General features: G+C 39.6%; 1 protein-coding gene, 1 non-coding gene and 1 pseudogene across 2 annotated transcripts; 2 read left to right on the top strand and 1 right to left on the bottom strand.

Moving 5' to 3' along the window:
- The first annotated feature begins 7,848 nt into the window (after positions 1-7,848).
- On the top strand, positions 7,849-11,311 carry RPL30 (ribosomal protein L30). The gene is made up of 5 exons (XM_016157848.2): positions 7,849-7,950; positions 8,059-8,111; positions 8,380-8,525; positions 10,152-10,282; positions 11,210-11,311. Exons 2-5 carry the CDS (start codon positions 8,091-8,093, stop codon positions 11,257-11,259), a joined length of 348 nt encoding a protein of 115 aa, XP_016013334.1. The 5' UTR covers positions 7,849-7,950; positions 8,059-8,090; the 3' UTR covers positions 11,260-11,311.
- On the bottom strand, positions 9,097-9,215 carry LOC118612243 (annotated as a pseudogene).
- Positions 10,899-11,031, top strand: LOC118612073. The gene has a single exon (XR_004954781.1). It is a non-coding gene; the product is annotated as a small nucleolar RNA SNORA72 (small nucleolar RNA).
- Positions 11,312-12,268: the final 957 nt, after the last annotated feature.

Below are 12,268 nucleotides of genomic sequence, written 5' to 3'. Positions count from 1 at the left end.
CATACTATATTGGGGCTTGCCCATATGACTTCATTTTACCTTAATTACCTTTTTAAAGGCCCTATCTTCGAATACAGCTACACTATGAGGTACCCCAGGCAACTCCTAAAAAATTATTGATAATGTGTAATGTTACGAAGGATCCTTCCTCATCATCTTCAGTCTCCATTCGAAGGCATTTGTGAACTGATTTGTGGGTGGTGAAGGCTTTGTCAGGCCTGCAGTGAAAGAGAGAGGGAGAGGAAGAAGAAGAAAGAAAGGAGAGAGGAGTTCAGGAGCGGGAGAGAAAGGGAAAGAAAGAAAGGAGGGAGGGAGAAAGGAAGAGAGACCTCCAAACATGTGGTAAAGATCATAGCTTAGTATCACACAACCATTACAGGAAAATAGATCAAATGGTAGTCAATTTGAGCATCAAAATAATGATAGTATTTTGGACTGAATTTTGTGTCCCCCAAATTCATTTGTTGAAGTCCTAGCCCCCCGTACTTTTCCTTAGATATAATTTGTCAGCCAAGCCATGGTCTCTTCTGTTTTTTTCAGAGGAAGCACATTATAGTCAGGTTAACAATAATAATCAAGTGTTCTGTGGAGGTTAGGAAGTCTTTCTCATGAGCTACTCCAGTTTTTGCTCCATGGGCTCAGGAATAAAATGGCTACAGGGACAAGGACAGCAGTCAGTTATGGGCTCAACACCTTGTCCCTCCACTTACCATGCTTTATCTGGCTGAGGGTGTCCAGTTTGCCAGTAGCAGCAAGAGTGACCAATGTAAGCCTCTGAAATGGTATCCATTCTTCGAGGGGACCTATCAGCCACCTCATAGAAGACTGATAAGACCGCCTTGGTGACAGTAGATAATCTTTACTGTAACAGATACTGGATTAGATTTACTTTTCCTGCCCACTATGGTTTTACTTTTCCAGCACCATCCATTAGCGGATGATATCAGTAAGACATTACACATCTGTCAAGATATGACATTCAGCTTTGTATCTTATAAAAGAACTCACTTTACTGAGAGACAAGGGAATAGGTTCATTTCTGTGATGTACTGGTGTTTCCATATACCTACCTCATTATCCAGATGAAGCTAACCATATAGTATGATGGAATGGCACATTAAACACTGTTATGACACCAGCCAAGATTAAACATGATTAAACAAGATTAAACATGACCAGTATATGCAAATATGGGTCTTGCCCTCCAGGCTTCTTGTTCATTTGGTGAACTACAAAATAAATCCTTTTCTGCTTAACTGAACTGATTTGTTTCTACTGCTTACAAAAGTATCTAGACTGATATATATATGCTAACCCTGCCTCCCCTGTCCCTCACCACTCTCCATCTTGGCAATTACCTGTCCTAGTCCTTTAGTCTTATCTTGATAATACCTGATCATAACTGATACTGTAATTTTAAAGGCCGATAGACATGAGGTGTTATATCTTGAAGGCACTTCATAAATCTTTTCAGCTCTAAGGATTCCTTTTATCATATTTCTTAGACGCACCATATTCCGATGTCACAAATTTGCATTTATCATCTATTTCTCCACTAAGTAATCAGTGACATTTTCTGAACAGCATGATACGCATTGTTACAGTGATGTGTTAAAAGCAAAGCACATTAATATCTTAGCCTGTGCATTACAGCTTTATTAAAGATAAAACTACATGGCAGGATTTTGAAAATTATTGAAAATAATATGTAAAATAGCATATTTTTTTTGTGGACACTTAAGAAGAGAGAATCCCCACTTATACTAAAATTTCAAAAACTGACTCCAAGAAATATAAAATAACCAAAAGATCAAACTTTATAGACACTGCTCCACTTCCCAAAAGTGGTAACTGGTAAGTACTCTTCCACAGTAAAATACTGAATAAAGTACTGAGGGTTTTTTTTTTTTTTTTTTTTTTTTTTGGTAACCAGAAGTATAAAAAACATATTTCTTTGAATGGAAAAAAAAAAACGATTTAAAAAATAGGAGAAAGCATTTATCTGGCCTATTTTTAATCCAGTTCAGTCTGGAACATTCCCAGTCTGAACAAAAAGGATCTAGGAGTATTTCAGATTCTTTATTATTGTGGAGGCGAAAAGGGTGGAGATGAATAAGTAGCATTCATTCCTTCTTGTCCTCTAAGGGCTGAGATTTCTTGTATAGGTGTAGGTGCTGTAGTTGAAAGGGCACTAACATTCACTGAGTTTATAGTGTCTTTTCACTGCGATTCACTGTCCTTCCCTCACCCCACTATATTTGTGAGCATGTTTAAGGTCCAGGGTAACTTAAGAATGTAAAGGCTGAGTTAGACAAACAGGGTTCCAAATTGCTAATGGGCCACTTTCTAATCAGGGCACTGAATAAGTAATAGTTGATGATAATGAATGTGATAGTTTTAACTGCTTAACAATAAGGGGATGGGTTAGTGTACTGAACCAATATCAGATGAACTTGTAGTATTTGCCCTTACAGGAAATGCAGCCTGTCACTTACAATGCTCATAGCAAGTGAAAACCAGAAGCACAATAAATGCAGGTGCCTGAAGAATTCTCAGAAACTTGGAGCACCGATTTTGGTGAAGGAAAACCAAAGGAGAGCCTTATGTTAATTCTGTCCTATCACATTTACCTGCTTGTATTCTTTCAAGATCACTCTGAAATGCTACAAGAGTAGCATCCAGAAAAATAATATCTTAATGGCAAAGTCCTTTCTCAAACTTTTCCCCAACTTTTCAGTATTTAGGTTTTCAAACTTAAAAAAGCTTAATAGTAGAATGAACACCTGTATATCCTCCACTTAAAATTAACAGTTGTTAAGACTTTGCTACATTTGCTCTACCTACCTGTTTATAAATATTTACTTTAACAATTTGAAAATAAGTTGCAGATATCCATACTTCATCTGTAAATACTTTAACATGTATCTCTTTAGACTAAGGACATTCTCTGTATGACTGAAAGTAGCTATTTTTAATAGTAATAGTAACCTTCTAACACAGGGTCAGCAAACTGTGGCCTATTCACCAAATCCAGCCAGCCACCTGATTTTGTAAATAAGGTTTTATAGAAACACAGCCATGCCCATTCATTTACATACTGTCTGTGGCTGCTTTTGTGCTACACCAGAGTTGAGTAAGTAGTTGCCACAGAGACCATACTACAAGCAAGTAATATAATAAGCTAACTCTACTTTTTTTGTTAATTTCACAAATTTGAATAAACTGTGAGATGACCTACAGTACAGACCTGGGTATGGGTACTTGTCCTAGCTCCAACAATACACTAGAGATGGAAACTTGAGAATAAAAATGTTACTTGTAAGACTTTTTGTGACTTAAGTAAAATAATACAGGTAAAAGGTTGTCATTCAAACCTGTAGAGAATTTTTGTAAGAATTTATTTGAGCCAAACTGACATGTGCCTGAGAGCAAGAGCTCAAATGTTCCTAAGATTGGATTGCAGGATAGTTAACACAATTTTGTGCTCTCTGGAGGGTTACTACCCCCTTCCAGGGGTAGTCTGGCATTTCGAAGGTGTGTTAACCTAGATGCACAAAAACAATGGACAGGGCTGGCTTAAAACTTTTCACTTAAGAAGTTACAGGCCTGGAGGGGGCTAAAATGGCATAGATGAGAAGAGGCTGTTTTCAGTCCTCTGTGACCAAATCAAAGTTGTGACAGAAACAAAGAGCAAACAGCAAGGAAAGTCTCCTGGGATCTAGATGAACAAAAGCACTACAACTAGGGAAAGAAATAATCAACCTGCAACACTAGAAAGTAGGAGGGGGTGGCTGCCAGGTCTGCAGCAGGCAATGCAGATGCCTCTTAAAGGGACCATGTCCACTAGCAGACTTTCAGTGACGGACCTGCTTGCTCTGAGCAGCGCTGGATCGGTTGCTTAGGAGGCACCAGGGACTTACAGGGAAATACTGAGTTGTCAGAGTGAGAGCTGAAGGTGAGGCTTTCTCCCGGATAGACGTGCTGGCGGTATCCATTGTTCCTCTGCTGAGCCCTCCCCGCTTTCAGTGTGAGGGCTCAGTGCCACCATAGCTGAGACACCATCAAATTGGATAATAGAGGTTGCTCAGCCCAGAGTAGTCCCTGAAACTCTGCCTCCCCTAACTCGTGGCCCCACCTAAGCCACATCCAGGTGTGTCCTCGATGAATCAGGTGCTTCTTGCTGAGCAGTGCCAAGACTCAACTGGTGGCAGCTGGCCTCATTTTCTGGCGTGGTTTCTTGAGGCAACTGTAAGTACAGCATCTGTGGATTGCTTGCTGAATCTTAACAGGTGGCTCCAGAGAGGAACAGGCTGGGGCCAAATTTGGCCTGTAGCTGAACCCCTCTCGGGACTATGCCACTGGACACCTATCACACAAAGCCATACTAATAGGACTGACAGACGTAGCTTTGCATAGTGCACACAGAGATAGAAAGGCAGCCCAAATGGGAAGACAAAGAAGCAGAAACCATATGAGAGAACAGAACAGAGATCCAGGAATAATGGAGTCAAGGAATCTAACAGATGCAGAGTTCAAAACACTGGTTATAAAGATGCTCAATGAACTTACTGGAAGGGTAGATGAATTCAGTAAGAACTGCAACAAAAAGATAAAAAAACATAAAAATGGAAATGGAAATTATAAAAGAGAACCAGTCAGAAATGAGAGGAAGAGTATATTAGATGGAATAAACAGTGGATAAAGAAGAGGATCGAATCACCGATATAGATGATGGGGTAGCCAAGGACACCCAATCAGAATGGCAAGAAAAAAGAAGCCAAGACTTTAATAGTAATAATTTAAAGAGCTTATGGGATACTATTAATGTGCTGGCTGAAAAATTACTGCTTGGCTATCGCCCATGGGAACATAACACTCTAACAATAAGCTTTCTGCTTCTGTATCCCCGCTTGCACAACCGACCTGTGGGTTGACAGTTAGTAAATAGAAGAAAAATAGACTTGTGTGTTCAAACAGGATGGAGAATAGGGGTTTAGGGCTTAAAAACCCTGTACCTCTACATTTCGGAGCTGCTTAATTTGGGGTCTGTGTACCCACTGGCAGACCAAGCTGGCTGAATAAAGAGTGTGTTTCCTATTACTCACTGATTTCTGGTGGTCCGTTGTGTCTATCAGGGGCTGGTGGCTACAACATTAAATGTAAAAAATGTCCGTGTCATAGGGGTACCTGAAGGAAAACAAGATGTTGAAGAGCTGTTTGAAGGAATAATGATGGAAAACTTCTCTTACCTGGTAAAGGAAATAGACATACAACCCCAAGAAGCTCAGAAAGTCCCAAGAAAGAGAAACCCAAAGAGGCCCACACCAAGGCACATCATATGAAAATGCCAAGGGTTCAATACAAAGAAAGAATATTAAAAGTAGCAGGAGGAAAACAGTTAGTTACCTACAAGGGAGCATCCATAAGACTGGCAGCTGATTTCTCAAAAGAAACTACAGGACAGAAGGGCTTGGCATGAAATATTCGACGTGATGAAAACCTAAGATCTATAACAAAGAATACTTTATCCAGCATAGCTATCAGTTAGAGTTGAAGGACAGATAAAGAGCTTCCCAGACAAAAATAAGCTAAAAGAATTTATCAACACCAAGCCAGTATTACAGGAAACGTTGGAAAGGCTTAGGAAAAAACATGCACCAAAAACAGGAATAAAGAATGATAATAACTACATTCCTATCAACAAGTATCTCAAATGGAAAAGAATTAAGTGCTCCAACCAAAAGACAGAGTTGCTGAATGGATAACAAAACAAGACCCTGACATATGTTGCCTAAGAGACTCACTTTAGATGAAAAGACACACAGACTAAAAGGGGACGGAAAAAGATATTGCCTTGATGGACCAAGAGGGTATGGCATTGAATCAAATGGGTCGGATAAAGACAAGTGTCACATGATTTCACATACATGTGTAATCTAAAGAACAAAATTAAAAAAAAAATGACAACAGAAGTGTAAATGAACTCATATAGGGAATACTTTGAGGGATACTAGATGGGAGGGGGTTTGGAGAGGATGGGGAAAAAAGTCAAAGAGAGTAAGAGGTACTAATGGATATTTGCACAATAAACATGGAACTATAGAGTATAGAATGGGGAAAATGGTTAATAATGTAATAAATATATAAGGAGGAAGAAAGGTACTAAGAAAAAAGAGTTCATATCAGCATTGTTAGTAATTGAAAACAAACCAAATATCCGTTGACAGGTGAATGTGTATATTATATTAAGACAGTGGGATATTACATAGCAGTGAAAATGATGAACTACAGCTCCGCACAACAACATAGATGAATCTTAGAAACATAATATTGAGCTGCAGAAGCAATGTGCAGAAAATGTCATAAGATATATTACTTTCTGGAAGTTCTAAAAAGAAATATTGTTTAAGAAAATATACAGACCAAACAAAACTGTTAAAATAGATATGAAAATGGTAACATTCAGGTTAGTGTTTTCTTCCTCTGGAGAGGGAAACGGGAATAGGGTAGAAAAGATGTGGCTCAGGTATGTGCAAAGGTATTAGTGACCAGGTAAACTTCTGAGTTTAAGGCTTTCTGTTTTAACTGTTGAGTTTCATACACGCAGATACTTTTTGAGCAAATATTATTTAAAACCTTAAAAAAGAAAAACTTTGATTTAGTAAACAAGACTACTATTAAAATGCCAATTTTAAGGAACAAATTATTCAGTGAAATTTTATTCAAATCTGCACCTCTTGTTATTTCCAAAGTGTTCTGATGCTTAGGATGAGAAAAGAAAGTTTTAAAGTTTATTGGGTAAGTTACTGCATCCCTCCAGCTATGCAGCTATGCCACTTTTTTTTTAAATTTCATTACAGAAACATTACACATTAATTATATAAAACGTGATTACAGAAAAGAACAGATATTAAAAACACTTATAATCTCATCACACACACACACACACACACACACACACACACACACACACACACACACACACAAAGTTACAGGCCTGGGGCAGGACCACCATGACCTGCCCAGTTAGAAATTTATGATCAGATCACCCTATGAGGTTACTTTCCATGCAACTCCCCCCAACCCTTTTATTTTTGTTTGCACTATGGAGCATAGCTCCTGGCACACTTCACTTATCCACTTTTTTTTTGTTTGTTTTTGAGCTCCTCTTCCTACCGATCTCCAGGGCACCATGACAGCAGAAATAGCTTATCTACTGGGCTCATTTTAATCATTTTTTGGTGGTGGTGGTTGGTGGGTAATTTATGTACCTAGTATTTTGAGTGATCTGTCGCAGGACTCTAATATTTCGAAAAGATTTTTAAAATTAAAACTGTTTATTGCTCTCTGCAAATTCGGCTTACAAGTCGAAGGCAACAGGGCCATTAAAAGAGGTGAGTTGGACTAGCCGGCTTGGAGCACTGCCGTTCTCTTGAAGGACCTTTAACTTGGGCGGGGACAGGGGAGTGCACACAGCGGCGTGAGCCCCGGCGGAACTGACGGCGGAGAGTACAACTGGCGGCTACGGCGCAGGGGTCCTCCCCGTTTCCCTAGAGCCCCATTTTCTGGCAGAGATGAGAGCAGCACTAAGACCATGGTCCACCCGCCGCCGCCTCTCCACATCGCTCCTCCCGCTTCACCCTGAGCTGGCTTCTCCAATTCCCGCTCAGAGCAACAATCCTCAGTTTCTCAGTCCACAGATGGGAGCGACAGAGTAAAGTACGGCCGAGAGGTTTAAGCCAGAACCACGGGTAAACCTTACGGCTCCACCACTGGTCTAACTAGCGGTACCTATAGCAACCGGCGGCGGCCCTTCGCTTGTTGCCTCGCCTCTTCCACTCGCGATTTGGTTCCGCTTCCGGTCCCGGAATCCCGGCTGCGCTTTGTAGAGCTTTGCATTGTGGGAACTCCTTCCTTTCTCCCTCCCGGCCATCTTGGCGGCTGCTGTTGGTGAGTGGGCTCCACCATCCCGAGCTTTAGGCAGCAACTAGAGCCCAGCAGGTTGCCGTTTGGACCTCCGGGATGTAAACTTCCTGTCCTTTCTTCTGTATGTTTTAGGTTGGGGGCCGTCCCGCATCTAAGGCAGGAAGATGGTGGCCGCAAAGAAGACGGTAAGTGAAGCGGGGCAGGACAGGAAGCCGTTTCACGTGGAGAGACGAGTCTGGCCGGGGCGGGTAGATCTGAGCTCATTGGGGAATCAGCATGTCACTGGCATCTAGGGGATCCTAAAAGGAGCCCGAGACGTCTTTTCAATGACTTGGAATCCTCGATTTTGAAGGTTTTATAAAAAGGGCCCGGCTTCCAGAAAGCCGGATCCAGTTTTGAAGTGGTTACATACAAGGCCTTCATGAAGGTCCATGTTAAATGTCTGTTTTGTAGAAAAAGTCCCTGGAGTCCATCAACTCTAGGCTCCAACTTGTTATGAAAAGTGGAAAGTACGTACTGGGGTACAAGCAGACTCTGAAAATGATCAGACAAGGCAAAGCGAAACTGGTCATTCTCGCCAACAACTGTCCAGCCTTGAGGTAGGTAATCGAAAGAACCTGAAGTGTGTGTCCTGCGAATTCATCGTGAACGAATATCCAGATTGTAAACTTGTAATACGGGTTGCGTGAACTCGATTTTATGTAAATTTGGTTTAAAACGAACACTTGCAGAATGATTGCTTCTGTAGTGCTTGTATCTTGATCCCCCTTTCCCTCCCGGCCATGTTTTCTCCTAGGGCAAGCTAATCTTAGGGGAGAAATTTGGCAAAAGGGGTAAAATTTAGCAAGGTGGAGGGAAGCACATAAATGTAATTTGTTTTTCCATGTGTTTTATTTCCTGCATTTGGTCATTCTTTCAGCTTTGAGATGCTTTAAAAATCCTACATTGTATGAATTTGTTTTAGTGTGGAAAGGCTGGATAAATTTCAGGCTGGCTAATGGTGTTGCAGGCCATCATAGAATCATCTAGTTCATCCTGTGTCAATTCTCTTAGCCAATTTTTGCTTGATTTATTTTATTTTTTATTATTATTTTTTTTAGGCGAGTCAACCCTTGGTTGACCTAACAGATTGCAAGGATTTTGTCAGTTTACAATCCTTTTTTATTTTTATGCCTATAGCACCTGGTCTTCCTAGGTGGTCTCCCATCCAAGTACTAACCAGGCCTGACCCTGCCTAGCTTCCGAGATTGGATGGGATTGGGCTTGGTCAGGGTGGCATGACCGTAGATTTGATTGTTTTAAAATTGAATTTAGTGGGTATCATAAACAAGTTAAACTTACGTATTACAGAATATAAGCCATGGGATCAGCCGCAGCGCACACCGATTTTCTGTGATATGCATAATCTCAGCATTTTATAGCATGTCGGTACTTAGAGTGCTCTCTCCATCCCATCCCATAATTAGGTCTTATTTCAACCTGTCTTTCAAGCCTACATTCTGTAGCAGTGCTTCTCAAACATGAATGTACACACAGTAACATGAGTGAGCTTGTAAAAAAGGTTCTAATGTTGAGTCTCTGGTGGGGCCTGAGATACTGCATTTCTAACAAGCACCTTGTGACACTACTGTTGGGTCTATGGATCTACACTTTGAGTAGTGGGAAATTTCTGTTGGAACTCCGTTCAAGTTCTTAAAACCATCAATAGCTATCTCTACTCAGTTGACAAGAATGTTAAAGTAAGAAATATTTCCCCCTCTGTCCTCCCTCCCCCAACCCAATCTAGGATTTCAGAGCATCAGAGGGTGAGAAATGGACTATCTTTTAAAGATAACATAGGTTTGGATTCTGGATTCTGCACTTATTCTGCACCTCAATTTCTTCATTAGTTAAAAAAAAGTACTTAATACATTATGGGAATTATGTGAAGTGTCTGGCATGTAGTAAATGCTAAGTAAATAATGGTTTTATTTTGCACTCTACCCTCTTCTCCACGAGCATAGATACTGTCTTAAACATAGGTGTTAAGTAGATATTTGCTGATTATCTCATTTCTTGAAAGGGATCCAAGGGGAAAATGGTTTGTATTAATGTAATTTTTAAGAGTAATAACTGGCTTAGTTACTTTGGAAGGCCTCACCATTAAAACTAATGAGAGAATAGTAACATTTAGTTTGTCACTTGGTCTTGCATTTATCTATTTTCCTTTTTTTGGGTTCCCAAAGGAAATCTGAAATAGAGTACTACGCAATGTTGGCCAAGACTGGTGTTCATCACTACAGTGGCAATAATATTGAATTGGGCACAGCGTGTGGAAAATATTACAGAGTATGCACACTGGCTATCATTGATCCAGGTATGCTTTTTAAATCATATTTTACCCTATTTTTCCCCTTTATAATGTATGTATCTGGTATACAAATGTCTTTGGTTCTCGAGTTCAGATGGTGAAAATTTGTATATATCAAGAGATATCCTGTAGTTCTATTTCATAGAGGGTTGATAATGAATGTCAGTCCCTTGGCTTTGTTAATGTTAAAAGTGAATTTTTTAAAAATTTGAGATCATGGATTTTGTTTGATGAAGCACCTAAGAAATAATGACTTAGGACCTTGGTAAAAAGTGAAATTATAAAAGAATAATCAGGTGAAATGGTAGAAAGTAATCTTTACTGGCTGCTTGCGAAACAAGTGTTAAATCGGTTGAAAAAGAAATACCTACAAATACAGTTGTCTCTTGAACAACACAGGTTTGATCTGAACAGGTCCACTCATACATGTAGTTTTTTCAGTGGGTTTCACATCCATGGATTTACCAACGACAGACCAAAGATAGTATTTTTGATTTGTGGTTGGGAATCCATGTATGCAGGAAGCTGATTTAAGTTACACTGGTCAGTGCTCCTGAATCTTTAGTTGTCCATTGAATCGCACATCTTGTTTTGAACTTAAAAATTTTGAATTCATAAAATACTGCGAATATTCTCGCTGTTCTGATTTTGTAATAATCAGGGCAGGCTAAGCATTCGCTATATTAAGAACCATGCATGTGTCCCCAGACCTAGTTCTTTCCCTAGGTCTGGTTTTATAAATGCTGGTGATAGACCAAGTCTTATTTATATGATACATCTTAAGTGGGAAATGGTCTGACTCTAGGTGACTTCGATCAGCCTCAAGAAATGACAGCACAGCCAATAAAATAACTTGAAGATAACCACTGCTAATTTCATGGTTACCAGTTGCCATTAAATGAATTGTAAAAATATTATTGTTTTATTTTCTAGGTGATTCTGATATCATTAGAAGCATGCCAGAACAGACTGGTGAAAAGTAAATCATGCAATTTTTCTTTAATAAAATGGGGCAGAGCTTGTTTTAAAAACTGCGTTCGTTTTGATTATTTTTATGTAATTTTGTTTCAATACACTTTGACTATACAGGTGGTGGCAAGACTTTGGATTAAGAGCTATACATCCCAATTTCCATTTTCCCATTTTTGTAAAGGGTGTGCACTGAGTTCCTTTCCTGTACTGGAAATTTTCATAATTCCAGTCTCAGAACATTGTTGGCATTTTATAGTTGAATGTGTTTGAGGGGTAACAAAGTTCAAAACCCAGAATTTAACCAGAGTTGCAGTTTATAGTCCAGTTTAAATATAATAAATCTGAGTAGCAGAGAGGAATAAATGAAATGTATTCCCTCCTACCCTGAATTTTGTCACTGAATATTGCATCTCCCAAATATGTCCTACAGAGTCCTTTTCCTACATCTGTTAATATCCTTTGAGGAACTTACTGATTTATATATATTGTGGTTTACAGATTTGAATGGCACTGGTAGGCTATACCCTACACAGTCTGTGCTCAAGCTCTAAGGGAGGTTGCAGAAGTGTCAGAAATGACAGTGTCTTTTGGACTTAAGAATCAGCTTGGTCAGGAAGTTTTTGGTGGTAATGAGTCAGGAGATGATGTTTTCAGTATATCAGGAAGGTCAAATGTTACTGAACTTGGAGTTAGAAGACTCCCTCTTGTAATAGCTAATTAACAAGGGTGAGTGAGATTCCCAGTTTCACAAGTGAGGGAATTGGTCTCTTTCAGGTTAACATTTCATGATTTTAGTTTGTGTCTAAAGTTAGTCTGAGGTTATGGAGGTAATTTGGAGAGTGTAGCTGTTAATGGGAGTAGAGTTTTACTGGTGGTTCAGTTACTCAATATTAATTTGAGAGCACTAACATATTTCAGTGGGACAGTTCTTTGTTGTGGAGGGATGTGAATATTACAGGATATTTCTCATTTCTGGTTTTCCTTCCATGTCATTCTATGAGAACACCTCCAAATGTCACC

This window comes from Rousettus aegyptiacus, unplaced genomic scaffold (genome assembly GCF_014176215.1).
Source record: "Rousettus aegyptiacus isolate mRouAeg1 unplaced genomic scaffold, mRouAeg1.p scaffold_m13_p_15, whole genome shotgun sequence".
NCBI lineage: Eukaryota > Metazoa > Chordata > Mammalia > Chiroptera > Pteropodidae > Rousettus > Rousettus aegyptiacus.
The sequence above is the reverse complement of the archived record's forward strand: the minus strand, read 5'-3'. Positions and strand labels throughout refer to the sequence as shown.